Source organism: Pipra filicauda, unplaced genomic scaffold, assembly GCF_003945595.2.
Source record: "Pipra filicauda isolate LSUMZ 115617 unplaced genomic scaffold, ASM394559v2 scaffold101_size5749837_pilon, whole genome shotgun sequence".
Lineage (NCBI taxonomy): Eukaryota > Metazoa > Chordata > Aves > Passeriformes > Pipridae > Pipra > Pipra filicauda.
In genome coordinates, this window is record NW_024103452.1 from 3,728,979 (window position 1) to 3,744,808 (window position 15,830).

The 15,830-nt window shown below is 39.4% G+C and overlaps 1 protein-coding gene and 1 long non-coding RNA gene across 4 annotated transcripts in view; one reads left to right on the forward strand and one right to left on the reverse strand.

The window, feature by feature from the left end:
- Nucleotides 1-5,704, reverse strand: part of CACNA2D1 (calcium voltage-gated channel auxiliary subunit alpha2delta 1) — a 379,138-nt gene extending 373,434 nt beyond the window's left edge. Inside the window, exon 1 of one of the 2 annotated variants that reach the window (XM_027711461.2) lies at nt 5,120-5,701. In XM_027711461.2, the coding sequence (XP_027567262.1) occupies nt 5,120-5,214 (95 nt within the window). In that variant the 5' untranslated portion in view covers nt 5,215-5,701. Of the gene's footprint in view, nt 1-5,119 lie in introns of both variants that reach the window. The other variant, XM_039388463.1, reaches the window with a different exon arrangement.
- On the forward strand, nt 5,456-12,069 carry LOC113982859. Of its 2 annotated transcripts, XR_005566205.1 has the most exons (4): nt 5,456-5,586; nt 6,509-7,158; nt 10,913-11,021; nt 11,570-12,069. It is a non-coding gene; the product is annotated as an uncharacterized LOC113982859 (long non-coding RNA). The 2 variants fall into 2 exon arrangements; XR_005566198.1 differs by having other exon boundaries at nt 10,913-12,069.
- The last annotated feature ends 3,761 nt before the right edge of the window (nt 12,070-15,830 follow it).

Consider the following 15,830-nt stretch of genomic DNA (forward strand, 5'->3'; position numbering starts at 1 on the left):
TTCTATTTAACAATGAATACATTTCAGACTAATGTGCTGCCAAGATCCAGCTCTCTTTCTAGCAGCTGAATTCTTGGATAAAATCATTTTGCAGGGTATGAGCAATGCAGTTCTGAAAATAGCATCACTGCAAAACGAAAGATGGCAAGAACCTCTACAATGCTGATTTATTTCAATGAAATTTCACCTTTTATGATCAGTATCTATTTTGATGTTTTCAACTGAATTTTTGTACTTAATGAAATGTAAATCCATAGAATTTGTTAATTCTGAGGCTTCAGCATAAATGTCTAAGTGGGATACAAACAAACAAAAAAAAATACTGATTCACAATTTTCATCATAAAATATGTAAAACAGAAAAATGTTTTGTGGGATCAAATAGTTTGCATTTCTTACCACAATATGTACAGAGACACTAAAAAAACAAAAAAGAAAAGAAAAAAAACCAAAACCAAAAACAAACAAGCAAACAAACAAACAAAACAGCAAAAACCCCTCACAAAACCACCAAAAAAACACCACCAATCAACAAGCTGTTTCTGTTTCACACCTCAGTATGTTTCTACTAGAAGAATGGATTGGAGCAACACTCTTTAAAATACCAGTGGGTTTGTACATCTTGCATAATGCTCAGCATTCAGATGTGTGTTGCTGAGAAAACACTAAGAGGTGATATTGTACTTCCCTGATTATAAGGAGATTACATCTTTTGGCTCTCTTTCCAATTCACTGATATGAAGGTACAGTTCAGTAGATTATTTTTTCCTAATAATGAAGATTTTTAAATAGATTGGAAAAACAAAACAATTTGCAAATGAGAAAGAGCCTGATATTTTACAGTCCATTAATGCACCAGTCTTTTCTAATTAACGTCAGCAGTAAAAGTGGCATTCTTCTATCACAGACTTTATGCTAAAAATGAGATTATATATATATGAGATGTGTCAAAATCCCTAAGTCTGACAGTAGAAACAGATGAAAAGGACACATCATAAATGTCATCCCTCTATCTCTGGTCACCAATGCTGTATCAAAAGCAATGCTGCATTCCAAGCCCAGCCACAATCTCAGCAGGACCTACACTTGTTAGGTCCGTGTGAAGAAACCAAAAATATGAATGTCTCAGTTGTGCAAGCCCTAATTCGTATGACTCATACAGACTTCCCTGAGTTGTCCTAATGACACCGAAACAGTAAGGATGACTCAAGCAAGTGAAAAATGGGAATATATAACTTCTTTTTAAAAAATTTCTTGCCTGTATACATACAGATATATGTTCATATGTATATTATTTTTATCTTCTCTATATCATTTTTATCCACATAATATTTTACACCGATTTATCTAAGTGGCAAATCTGTCTTGAATATAATGTATAATTTAATATATACATACAGAACAGGTGACTGAGGATGAAAAAATGCTAAAAGATAAGGGAAAAGAGAAAAGAAGTGGCAGAGGAAAATTAGAGAAAAGAAAAAAAAGAACAGACATGACCACGATGATGTAGTTAGAGAAATAGTCCCATTGATATTGAAAGGCTTCATCTCTAAGTTTATAAAAATTAAAATATCTGTTTAGTTTTTTTAATGTACAGATTTATTATCAGAAAGCAGTAGGTGTATCTTTATATAGTACATTACTCACTATCAGTAACAATATCAACACTGCTAAGACATGTTGTGCCAAAAGGATACTTAAGAACTACAACATATATTTAAACTCAAGACTATCTGTTTTGATGCAGTACAGAGAAAAGAACAGAAATAAATTGAGTCCTGTGCTATCGTTATCAGGAAACATACAAACTACATGTACTTAATAGTGCGTTTTTTTCTGAAGCCTTTATAGATGCTATGATAAATAAATATATATGGCTACAAAGAAAGAAGTACTTTATGTACTGTGATACCAGTAGTGTGGTTAAAGTGACAGCATTACTATAGACAACAATATTCTCATCTAAGTGCAAAATATCTGCTGTGTTGTATGTGTAATTGAAGGACTTGGAGGTGCTGTGTTAAAAGTAAGAACATGGTATCTTGTACCAGCATATGACAGATACCTAATACATGATACAATGAAAATGATACATTTTAATGATACGTAATATGCATCACTCAGCAGCTAGCTAAGCCTCATAGCTAAAGATCAAGACATAATTACTGCTATATTTAAATAGTTCATTAAAGTCTTCAATATTTGCAGTGAAATATTCCAACACCAGAAACAACAAATGTGATCATACCACCTGCTCAGATCTTCAGTGAAAAATTAAGGTTCCCATTTCATACAGCACAAACCTGAAATTCTCTATATATTGCTGGGTAAATATATCAGAGAGTTCCTGCCTTATCAGAGAAGTAAAATGAATGAAATTACTGAGATTCTACAGGCATTACTTAAATGTTTGACATTTTTTGCTACAAATGTTTCACGCTTGTATATTACTGTATTAGTGATACTTCTAAATGTTTTAGTAAAAGCGTATGTTAAAATATTTATAGATGCAGAAGAAATAGATGACTGAAAGAAAAGTGATTATACAAAAAGCAGTTGTTAAAGAAATCATGAACTATACAGCCCTGAATATGCACATTTTTGACCCAACAGCTGGGAAATACTGCTTCCTCAGAGCTACTTTTTAACTAAGAGAAAAAAAGGACTGAAAATAATGGGGAGAAAGCAGGTAGCTAAGTACATATCATCAGCAAACCTTCAGTTCTTCAATTATTCATGTCCTTTCTTTCTTTTATTCTCTTCTCCCATGTTTTTTCATATTTTTAGTATTCTTAATATATAATATCTTTCACATTAAAAGCATTTGCGTCACTTCTCTTTGTTCTTTCCCATTTGTAATCCATAGTAGGAAATGAAACAGTGCTGTCAAGGCTTAAAAAAGAATTAAAAAATTGTTTTCTCTTTCACCTGTTACATCATTACTTTTTGCAAAGCAGTTCTCTCTGCATCAACCTGTTGTGCTTCCTTGTAAATGAACTAAGTCTTGCTTGCACTTTGATTCCATTTCAAATGGGAAACATAACTATGAAGGATGGACAGGCACTATAGATTATTTCTACAACGTTTCAGTGGAATAATAATGAGAAAAAAAGAGAGCCAACAGCAAGTAGATTGTGTAGAGCATGAAAACGTTGATGACTAACATCATACTATGAATTACTTTATCATAGTTATAATTAAAGTTATATGTTTCATTGCTGACAATTTCTATTATCATTGCTGGCAGTAAAGGTAAATTCTGAAGGGAATCCGCAAAAACGGACAGGGGACAAAATAATTTTTATGGAAATATCACATAATCTTACCCTAAAAAGCTATCTAGACTTTTATTTAAAATTATACATAATCTTTTTATACACTGGGTTATATATTTCCTTCTCATTTTAACCCAGCACAATCTATGTAGAAGATATTTTGTAATTAGTTGTGCATGATAACCTTATCATCTCAATAAGAAACCATAAATAGAGGAGCTCAAACACAAGAAAAGCAATGACTTAAAAAGCCCGGGCTTTGTATTTAGCTACTCTTGCTTTTACATGGCACATCTTTATAAACCGGAAGATTTTAAAAGAACAGTAAGAAAATACTTTAAAAGATAATTTTCCCTACAATAAAAGACCGTATTTATTCAGCTTATAAGATATTAAGTGGTCATTCTACACTTATCTTTGTATTCCTTTCTTTCGTATAACAGTGCTAGCATCCCTTTGAGTCTTTCATAATGGAACCGATACTGAGAACTGAATCCAATTATAACAGCCTACCAGCAGTACTAATTGGTGAAAATGCATTGCTCATAATTGTTGTAAACTCATCCTTCTGCCCAGGATGAACGACAGTCATAAATTCTACCCAGCGTTAAACAATGAGGGAAGACTACCATTAGCACTATTTTTCTTATGTAAAATGCATTAAAGTGACTCATCCACTTAAAAGTTACCTACTGGTAGCTTTAACCCAGATTCGGGGACTACGGTAAGTGCTTAAAAAAAACCCCAAAACAACCAAACAAAAATAATATAAAAATAATGAGGTGAGAGAGAAGAAAAAGGAAGAAAACACGAACACAGTGCTTTGTCGTGGATTTTTTTCCCGATATGATTTTTCTCCAATATGATACATCGGCTTCTTTTTGCCTTTCTTTTATTGCATCATTATTATGTGATCTTTGCACTGCTCTGGGCAACATTTTCATGCTAATAACTCTGCAGCACTTCAAAGATTTCCATCTCAGGGCCAGGCGAGGCACCGAGCTGCGTGCACCGAGAGCATCCCTCAGCTCTCGCGAAGGTATTTTTGAGAAACAACGATCTGCAAGGCCAAGCCTGAAGAGATCAGTTCTTCAGTTGTGTGGCTTTCAGCGAGCAAAAAAAGATCCTTCGGCGGGACCCACGCGTGTGCACCCCCGGACCCCGCAGCACCGGGAGCCCCTGTGGATGCACTGGAGCGCGGCCAAGCCAGGAGGGAGCCGGAGCTCGGGCTCGGAACTCCCAGCCCTGCCCGCCTGCCCTCCTCACGTGCCGGCCGCGGAACGGCAACAAAATCCGCCTTTCTGTGTGGATTTTAATAAAATTGCGAAAGTTTCCTGGTGGTTTTGTTGTGGGGTTTTTGTTTGGTTTTGGTTTTGGGTTTTGTTTGGTTTTTTGTTTGGTTTTTTTTTTTTTTTTTTTTTTTTTTTTTTTTTTTGTAAACAGTGTTAAATCTCCATCCACGCTGGAATAACCTCTGTGGGAGGAAGGGGCGGACTCTTTGTAACTCGAAACTTTCTTCTCGGCAAGGGTGACCTGACGAGGTATATTTGGAGCCGGGAGCCGCTCCGGAGCGGGCTTTCCAGGCGAAGCCTTTATCTCAAAAGTCCCGCCGCCGGCCGTCACCGGGGCTTCTCCCCTCGCGGTGACAGCCCCGGCGGGACCCTCCGCTAGCCTGACTCTTTCCTAAGCAAAAGCTGTCGAAATCCTGCAATTTTCCCCCACCACCACTTTCCCCCGGACTAACTTGATTTCCCTTTGTACTGTCGCTGTCCCCGGCGCCGAGGAGCGCCCCCGCCCCAGCCGCGCCCCCGCCCCGGACCCCTGGACCCCGGCAAGACTTACGTGGTGGCTGAGGGGAACGGTCCCTCCGAAGAGTGGTTCATCACCAGGGACTGGAAAAGTGTCAGGCTAAAGACCAGCAGCCAGCCAGCAGCCATCTTCCTGATCGAAGATCGATCCCCCTTTCCCAAGTCGGCGAGACGGCAATAATAATAAATTCAATTATCGCGTGTGTGGCGGTGCGGGGGGGCCGTGGTTCTTTAAAGCCTCCTCCGCTCCCCCCCCCCCACCCGCCCCCTCGCAGGAGGCGCAGCCCAGAGATGCGCGGAGAAGCGAGAGCGCGGCCGAGGGTGGGGAGGAGGAGGAGAAACGATGGAGATCTGTGGGTGGAGTGGGGAAAGAGACGAAATAGAGAAAAGGGAGAGAGCGAAAGATACTCCACTCTCTGCTACTCCAGCAGCAGCTCCAGCTTCGTCTGATCCGCCGCCATCAGCGCTACTTTTGTAACAGATCCTACTCCGCGTGTGTGTGTGAGCGTCCGTCCCTGATTTATTCCCCTGATTGCAGAGCAGAAAGAGGAGGAGGAGGTGGAGAGAGGCAGGCGGGGTGGTGGCTCCTGAAAGGAGAGGAGGGAAGAAGGGGAGAGAGTTGGGAGACGGGCAGCTTGCTGCCGGCTCCTGCCTTCCGTGCCGGCAGCGGGGAAAGTCGGGGCGGGGAGCGGGGGCGGGCGCGGGCCCTGTGGCGGCCGCGCTCCATACAAGGCGCCGAGGAACTCCCCGGGCCGGGCGGCCCCGGGGCCGCGGAGCCACCGCCCCGCCCCGCGCAGCCCGCACGCTATTTTTAAAACCGTTTCGTGCCTTATTTTAATTCCAGCTCCCTCCTGCCAGGCTCGGCAGCAGCAGCAGCCGCACACAGACCGTGTGCCGCCAGTCTGGGCTTTGCTTTAAATAGATGTTTTATAGATGTATCTATAAATGCCAGCGGGAGCAGCGCCGCTCGGCCCCGCGGGTCCGGCCCCGCCGCCCCCGCCCTCCGCGGGGTCCCATCCCATCGCCGCCGGCTCCCCGGAGCCTCCGGGGATCGGCCGGGGCTCATGGCCGGGAGTCCTCGGGCTGCGCCCCCGCCCCGCCGCATCGCTAACCCAGATAGTCATCTCAGATCCCTCTGGAAATCCAGGAGGACACATTCCCTCTCCCGTCCTCCCCGTTTTACCCATATTCACGTACAGCAGTCTCTGTGGCAACTATACATTCTCAGTACAAATGGAGAAAGTAATCCAGGGAAATAATTCTTAGCTTATTTGATAAAGCAGTTAAAAGTTCAGTGACCAATTTTATTTTCTTTTCGATTTGTTTTTTTGTTTGTTTGTTTTATTTCTTTTTATATGTTTACATATTTATATTTAATTCTGGCGCTGTATTTATATTTTAATGTATTTAATTGGTTCAACAGGTGAAAATGACAGAGCAGACCCAGTATTCATATTGGTTTTACATCCTTTGTTTTAAGAGTCACATCATCTCGAATGTATTAACTCACAACAATTTCGGTAAAACAGAGGAGTGCTCGTCTCCATTTTAAAGATGGCAAAAGGATCAAAGCTGAGATCCACAAATGAAGAATTGAGTGTTCGCATTGCCCGGGCTCAAAGCCAGCACGATATTTCAGTTGCAATCTGTAAAGCATGCAGTCACTCATCTACATTGTTTCTGGATTGGAGCTGGCACTTGACGGCTGGTGGGAAGAACTCCCAGTTGTCTTCACCTATCCACCTACCTGTAGGTACGTAGGATTCAGGGTTTGGATGCAAGTCCGAAATAGCATTTTCTAAAATGATTTTGCAGCCTGTAGACTCAAACAGTCTGAAAAGTATCTCTAGCCCAGCTTTTGTAGGTCTCCATAGGCTTTATAGTTTTGCCACCCGAAGTGGCACCACTTTGCATATTTAGCTGTAACTGCTCACCTGAGTACTTCTGCTTCCCCACAGGGATGCAACAGGCAACTGCAGAGTCATGGGCCTGTGACATGAAAGTTCTGCTTCACACAGGATGTACCATGATGAGATCCAGGGTAGAAAGAAAATGTTGGAGAGTGGATTAAAGGTTTGGAGACATGCACGGAGGAAAGAGGGAGGAAATGTGAACTAGTTCAGGTCACACAAGACCAGGACAAATTTACTTCTTAGAGTGTAATTTAAGGCATCTCCTTATTCTTGGGCTCCCACACTAAGGGTAGCATTATCAGTGTCACAGAATCACAGAATATCCTGAGTTGGAAGGGATCCACAAGGATTGTCGAGTCCAACTCCTGGCCCTGCACAGGACACTCCCCAAGTGTCACACCATGTGCTGAGTGTATCATTCAAATGCTTCTTGAACTCTTGTCAGATTTTGGTGCTGTGACCACTTCCCTGGGGAGCCTGTTCCAGCACCTAACTACCCTCTGGATGAAGAACCTTTTTCTAATATCCAACCTAAACCTCACCTGACACAACTTCAGGCCATTCCCTTGGGTCCTGTCCCTGGTCACCACAGAGAAGAGATCATTGTCTGCCCCTCCTCTTTTCCTCTCTAGGAAGTTGTGATTGCAGTGGAGTCTTCCTTCAGTCTCCTCCAGGCTGAACAGACCAAGTGACCTCAGCTGCTCCTTACACAGCTTCCCCTCAAGGCCTTTCACTTAGTTGTGGCCCAAAACACCTACAGTCTCACAGTAGGCAACACAGTGAAGGACTAACACTCTGCCAACACCTCTCCAGAATAAAAAGGAATGCCCCACCTGGCTCCTTACCTGTTTGAAGGATCGAGCATATGCCCGTTTCATCTCTTCTCAGTAGAAAGTGTTCATGTTCAGTTCTCAGCTGTGTTGCCCCCAGAGGCCTGTTCAGCAATCCAGGGACACTGACCTGGGAAACAGGTGCTCTCCTGATAGAGAACCCACCAGAGTGGGCAACCAACACATGTTGGTCTGGGCAAGAGGGGGTGCAAATGACTATGCAAACACACATGGAAAATTGTTTCAGGAGGTGAGAATAAGCTAGACCACCCTTACTCAGATGTACCATTTCAATATAACATACAGGAGACCAGATCAGAGAATGATAAAGCAAAATAATAAATAGAGAAGTAGAGGGTTACACAGGAACGTTTCTTTCATCATTAGTATAACTTTCTGTAAACCTACACTTCTGATGCTTATAGAGCTTCTTAGGGCAGTAATTATAGCTGCTAATGATTCCAACAGCAATAACACATGGCTAGCAATGGAACTGTGCAATGCACGGGTGGGTACCTAGTGCTGTAAGGCCTGGATTGTGACTGTTTCCTCAGTACTAATACACTGAACAATAGCTGGAAAGTGAAAAAGATGCTAGAGAAAATACTTCTATGTTTTAACAGAGCAATATTCAAAGTTTCCATTCTACTGTGCTATTTAAAACTGTATAACAAGACCCTCTGCAAACTAATCCTACAGTGAACACTGTAAGTGAATGCCTGTGGAGCTCACTGAAAGTCAGGGAAGAAAGAGAGAAGTTGTCTACATGTGGCTTCAGAATGGAGAAGAAATACAAAGGTCCAAACAAGCTGGTTGAGATGCGAAGGAGAAGCCAGGGCTGAAAAATGGAGCTTAGCAAGGTGTGGCATTTATGAGAAGATCTGTGATCTACAACTCAAGATCAGCCTGCAAGCTTTACAGGATTTACAAGAAACTTGAACTGGAGCCCAGTTTTGAGAAAAGGTGGACTCAAATAACAGTGTTCCTGCAAAATGAAGTGAGAATGGAAGTCAGGTCTTGAATTTTTACCTTTTTTGAAGATGAAACTTAGGAAACCAATGCCACCCTGAAGCATGGGGAAGAAAAGAAAGCAGGACTTATTCCATGAACAATGTGTTGTTTACTAATTATTCACCCGTTTGCTTCACCTAATTATTTATGGCTTAAAAATTCATTAATATGACAAATATTTAATAAAGATGCAGAATGTTTAGAAATGGTGATCTCATCCTAAAACCATGTATGGATACGAATAATTGGGCTGAAATGAGTTCCCACTTTGTTTCAACAAAAAAGTGTGATTGACTTAAAACATAGAAATAGCAGAATAAAGTTTCTTGGAATGTCTTCATCCTCCCATAATGCAGGGAAAAAAAAAGTACAAATGTAGTTTCATCATGAAATTTTAAAAAGCCATTAAAACCTCCTAAACAAGCAATTTCTTTACTTTTGATGAATAAACCATTTTCTTACATAGTCACAGTATTTTAAATACATAGCTTGAATATCACAGCAATGTTGTCCTGCAGATATTCTTATAGTTTATCTGCATTGAGATTCCTAAAGATCTATTACACCTGACAAGTCCTTTTTTTAAGCACTTTAAAATATAGTCTTGAATGACAAACAAGGAAAGTAAATCTTTCTTTATTCTTACTTCACCCCATTCTAAATTTATTGCCTGTCATATCTGACCGAGACCTTTCTGTGAAGGAGCACAGGAGCGACAGGTATTGATATAATGAGGCATCTTACAGAAAGTTTGCTTTGCATCTACTTGGTGGACTTGGCAGGGTTAGCTTTATGGTTGGACTCTATCTTAAAGATCCTTTCCAACCTAAGTGATACCATTATTCTATTCTATGATTCTACTTAAATTACTGGGAATCTTTCAATTGACCATGGCAGTCTGTATCTCAGAAATAAAAATTTCTATTGCAAAACTACAAAATTTAATTGGCAGCAAAGTCTTCCTCTCAGTTCATTTTATCAGTAAAAAGTCTTTCTCTTTTATTTCCATTTCTGGATATATTCTTTACATTTTCATAAATAATTTACACTGTTGCAAATCTAGCATAAAAGACAAGAGAGCAGGGTCTTCTGTCTCTTAACTACTTTAAAAAACACCCAAATATGGTAGGTTAGAATGAGAATCAAAGTTTTATTAATCTAGTTTTATACTGTATATAAACTCACTCTTCAGCAATCAGTATTGTCAGAAAACTTTTTGAAATCAATGACAGTTTAAGACTTAACATATACAGTGATTGCAGCACTTGTGTGAATAGATAGCACACAGCTACGAAGTGTCTTAAGTGTCTTTTGCCGGTGGGGAAGGGGGGAGGGTATAGGCAAAAAACCCTTATCAGCAGTGTGCTGAGTGTATTTCACCTTTGTGGCTGGGGTGACATGAACTTTGCTAGGCAGAACCCACAGATGTTATTGGGTTCAGCCAAAATGTACTTGCTGAAACAGTGTAACAAAGTGTGACATGGTCTGTATGGATGTCCAAAGAAGAGCAATGAAACTAGAGAAAGTTTTAAAGCATAGATCTGACCAGGATTAGCTGAGCAAGCTGGGGGTGTTCAACCTGGAGAAAGGAAGGCTTGGGGAGACCTTATCACTCTTTACAACTATCTGAAAAGAGACTGTAGACAGATGAGGGTCAGTCTCTTCTCATGAGTAACAAGCAATAGGATAAGGCGAAATGGCCTCAAATTGCATGAGCAAGGGTTTAGATTGGATATTAGAAAATATTTCTTCATGGAAGAGGTTGTCAAGCACTGGAACAGGCTGCCCACAGAAGTGGTGGAGTCACCACACCTGAAGGTATTTAAAAGATATGTAGAGGTGGCACTTAGGGACATTGTTTGCTGGTGGACTTAGCAATGCTTGAATGGTTTAACTAGATGATCTTATGAGTCTTTTCCAGCCTAAATGATTCTGTGGTTCTGTGATAAGCAATGCCACGTACCAAAATACCATTTTGTTCCTGGCATGTAGTATCTTTTCTATGTCTGTGTTTTATATAAGGCAGAAGGGGGTAATCTTACTGAATAATTCTCATTCTGTTTGCTTCTGTAGGACTGACTAGAGAGTGCAGGCAGCCTGATCTCAATTTCTAGTTTCAGGAGGAAAAAAGCTCTTATTGAAGTCTGCACCAGATGGAAATGCAGAACCCAGCCCATTGCAAGTAAGATGAATTGTTTTACATTTGAATTTGATATAATTTATATTGTAAAAACTTTGTGACCTACATCCAGCAGCAAGATAGTCAACACTGCTTTGTTCTCACCCTTGCTTTTATTCATATTTGAGTAAGTATGCTGGATCTGGTAGCAAAACTTTCACTACCTGATATAGCAGTTTACATTTTTCTTGTTATTGTCAGATCTTAGGAAAACATTCATCCTAATTCTAGTCATGAGAACAGGGATGTATGCATTTTCACACTGAAAGTTTTTTTGTTTGTTTGAGTTTTTTGACACTGCAATTAAACCAACAATAATTTTAGAATAGTTTAATATTGAAACTTGGAGTCCAGCATAACATATATTCTCTCAGTGAATACCAAGAAAAATATCTTAAAACAAACTGCTGGGCATCTTAAACTTCATCCATTGTGATGGTTTTGCTTGGTATAGAGTTGATTTTGCTTTCCTGATGTGTGTGGTTTTTGCTTTACCTATTGTTCTGTCTTTGTCTCAACTCACAAGTTGTTTTCTCACTTTTACCCTTCAGATTGTCTCCCACATCCAAGTGGTGAGGAGTGAGTGAACGGCTGTGTGGGGCTGAGTTGCTGGCTGGGGTTAAATCACAGCAGCCATTTCAGGAGAAAGCATAATGGAGAGTTTAGTCAATTATCACTGGTCTTGGTACATCTACACAAGATCACTGTAGCACTTTGTGGAGATGTTAGTTTGGTTCTGGAAGGCTCTATGTCCATTCTAGTATAGTTATTATGCTTCTGAGTTTCAAAGGAAAATTAAGTTATTTGTTCAAGAATCACTGTATTGTATTTCACAGTGTAATGTAGAAGTGCTCACTGTAAATCTCATATTGATGTTATGACACTATTCACAGAAAACTATAAATACCAGTAATCTTGTTGGAGAAAACTCTCAATTATAAATGTTAAACTGTGGTATGTTCTGAACTTGTAAAGAAATATAACTTCTAAGATCAGTCTTATAAAAATAACATATGTTAAGGTTGTAATAAAGTGACATAATATTTTTGTACAACCTTGTCTGTCTTCTATCTAGCCCCTAATCTATTTTAACTTAGTTTATTCCATCCCTTCCATTGACTTTGAGCAGATATAGTGCTTTCTTGAAACCCTCTCTCTATATATATATATATAGAGAGAGAGATATTTCTTCTTTCACTTCCTAACTCAGACATTTTTCCCCCATCTTTTCACCCCGTGAGATACGTTCTTACACCAGTAAGTGCTTTTCTAAACATAGGAATGTGACTCTCCTCAAATCTGGTATCTTGCAACTGTATAGGACTGAAAATGATTCACTAACCCAATGGAGGGGGAGAACAGACACTATGAGATGGCAATCAGAATAATCATAGCAAACCACTTTCAGCCAAGTGAAGTCACCTCAATATCTCATTCTTACTTAACTCATCTTACCTAATTAACAAGGTGGTTACAAAAGCTGCATTCAGAAGTTATTGCTGATATTTTACTTAGCAATACTCCTGCAAAAGAATGGGTGCTGTTGTGCAATCCAAGCACAGACACTGCTTTTGGAAATTCAACAGGGTAAGCTAAAGCTTAGTAGGAGGGCTTTATCAGATTTCCTTCTTTTGAAACCTAGTTATTGCTGTTCCCATTCTGCATTTGGTGAGATACATATGGACTGCCTAAAATGAAAAAAGGGTTTCCTTTTGTCTTATCCAGTTGTAGTCAATGGGCATAGACCAGCATCTCCACAGAATGGTTCATCTTGTCCTAAAATACGTTGTTGAGATGGTATCCTGTTTGATTTGCTTTGTAAACTAGAAGTGAGTGCAAAAGTAACTTAGAAGGAATATTGGGAAGGGAGATTAAAAAAAGTTAGAATGAAAGACAATAGAGGAAAAATAAGAACTGGGAAGTAAATATCAAGAAGGAAGGGTATGCATGCGGAAATGAGGATGAAGCTATATATGCATATTGTAAAAGGAAGATAAAATTTTAAAAAGGAAATAGAGAGATGAGGAAAAGTAAAGTGAAACAGGAAAATGAATATGAGGAGGAAAAAAGTGATTAGGAAGATGAGATAGTAAAGGGAAGGAAAACTGCATGCTGAGAAGGAACTGATGCAGGTAAGTAGGAAGGGTAACAAAGAAGAAAAAAGGGGAACAAGAACACCAATAGAGGTTTGGTCTACACATACTGATGTGCACTTGTCCATGTGTTTTTAAAAGATGGAAAATTAGGAATTGTAACAGTAAAAACAAGACAAGTAAGTCTTTTAGTGTGCCAAGGGAGCACACAGTGGGCTGACATGGCTTTGCCATGTGCTGGATCAGAGCCAGGTGGCCCCATTAGCTGGGGTCAGGCACCATCTAATATGCTTTGCCCCTAAGCAGAGATTACTAGCTCAAGTAACAAAGGCCATGCAGCTTCTGGCTTAGGAGCACAAGACCCAATACTTGTGTTCAGGGTGAAGGCAGAGCTCTCTCCTATATAACACAGTATAGCTCAATCTGATCATACGGCTTCTGCCACACATTTTACACCAGCTGCAAAAATGGTTTAATGAAAATTTGAATCTTTTGTACACCCATAACTTCAAATAAGAGAAGCTGGTGGGATAGATGGTAGACTTTATGCCAAGTAGACTTAAGAAATAACAAAATAACAATAAATATTTATAATATCCCTTCTCCAATAAAGCCTAAAGGCATCTCTTTCATGATTTATTAAAAATCTTTAATTGGTTGTTCTTAAAAAATTCCAATTTGACTTTTTAAAGTGAAAAGTCAAAAGATGAAAACATCTGTAGGTAAACTTCCAGATATGATCTGCCCATGTCTCTATAATTCAAATGAAGGAATGGATTTAAAAGTTACATTTCAAGCCTCTGGTCTCATTTCAGTAGAGAGTATTTTTATGTTGTCTGACAGTATAAAGTGGAATTTTTGCATTTGCCCACAATATCTATAGAAATCTAATTCTTTCCAGAATCATGTGCCATTACACTATGTAATAATGATGTCATTCATTCATATGTGTTAATACAGCCTCTATAGTCCAAACTATTTCACAAGCCATAATATACCACTATGGTAATGCTAAGCCCCCTTCTTATAATTGGTTCTGTACAGTCTGCTGTTCCATGCAAAGCAACGAAGGGCAGCTCTGTACAATCCACTCCAAATGCTGGAATTAATTATGTTGTAAACTTCATATTGCATTTGCAGATGTTATTAATTACTGCTACTCCTGTTAAAAGCTGTTTCCATAGTAATTATGGGATGTTTTTTTTTAAAGAAGATGTAAAGGGAAGTAAGTTGAGTAGTTGGGTTTGTTTTGGTTTTTTCCCTAAAAGGAGGAAAAAGGTAATCTTTCTATATATATAAAATCCCCAAACACTAAGCAGCACAAGATAAACAAAATAATGACTCCTTACAGAGGAACATGAAGGTTTTCAGAGGATACCAAGCTACTTAAATAATCAATTACTTAAGTTAACAACCCGCTCTCACTTGATCCTTTAAGTTTAATCCTAGTTTGTGTGTTTTGGCACAATCTAGAAAGTCCAGTGAAGTCAGAGTGCATGCAGTGCAAGCTAAATGTGAAGCCATGTCTGTCTCCAGCGTAGCTTCTATGCTAACAAATCTAACAGATTTTTTAGATACAAACACACTGCCAGCGATACTGGTTTAGAACTAAAGGGTTTAAAAACATACATCTCTATGAAGACCCAATAAGAAATTTAATATTTTGTGTGAATTATAAATTAACAACATGACTGTGTATCCTGCATTTGGAATATAGTTTTTCACATCCACTGCCCAGCACATTTACAAGAACAGAGCAAAGTATATATTATATCAGCTAGCACATGAAGTACCTGTTTCCTTTGAGTCATCTCTAAAATCTGTCTTCATTCAACACATGCTGTTGGTTAAAAAGTATTCCGAAAATATCTAGGTAGAATGTCCTGGTAACTGGAAGTGTGTAGTGTTTACTCCCCACACATATCAGAAAATAAAGTGAAAATAAAAACAATTACTGATAAATTAGAAATTATTACCACTTGAAACTACCAGGGGGAGAAAAACTGTGAGATTTATTTGGTATATCGAGATGATACACTGAAAAGTGTAGCAATCATTTATCATATTCTAACTCTTAAAATATAATATGAAAACTACAACAATCTGAGCTGTATTTTCATCAATAGTTATGATAGAAAACGTGGCTTTAAATGTCCAGTTCTCCCTCCCTCGAGTACAGAAAGCCTTTCACCTACTTTGTTATGCAGGTGACTGACTCCAGAAGTACTACAGGAATTTTCCCTTTTTATGGAAGAGCATTGCCAAGTCCTACATGAACCCGTCTGTGCTGTGGGAGTGAAATGTAACCTTTTGAAAAAGACAATCATTTTTCCCATGCACTGATGAAATCCTGGTTTTAGAGTTTAAGTAGGTCAGAAGTGATGCCCATTTTGTGACTGATCTTCAAAAGCATACACAGCACCTTAATTGCTTGTGTGCATTAATAGTCCAGTGTTTGAAATTGTCATCAAAACATCTACATAAAGCATGTGGTAAGTAAAAATAATCCAGGGCATATTAAAATAATTAAATGTATGAAAATAGAATCTGTGGGGGGAAAAAAAGGGGGTGGGGGAGCTCAATGTTTAAGGCGATAAATCTGGACTGAGAGTTTTCCTTTTATAAAACCAATCAATGTTTTCCCAGTGAGCTGGGAAATTCCCGTAGGACCTAAGCATGTTCTGCCTCCCACACGACACTTTGCAGCAGAAATTCTCTT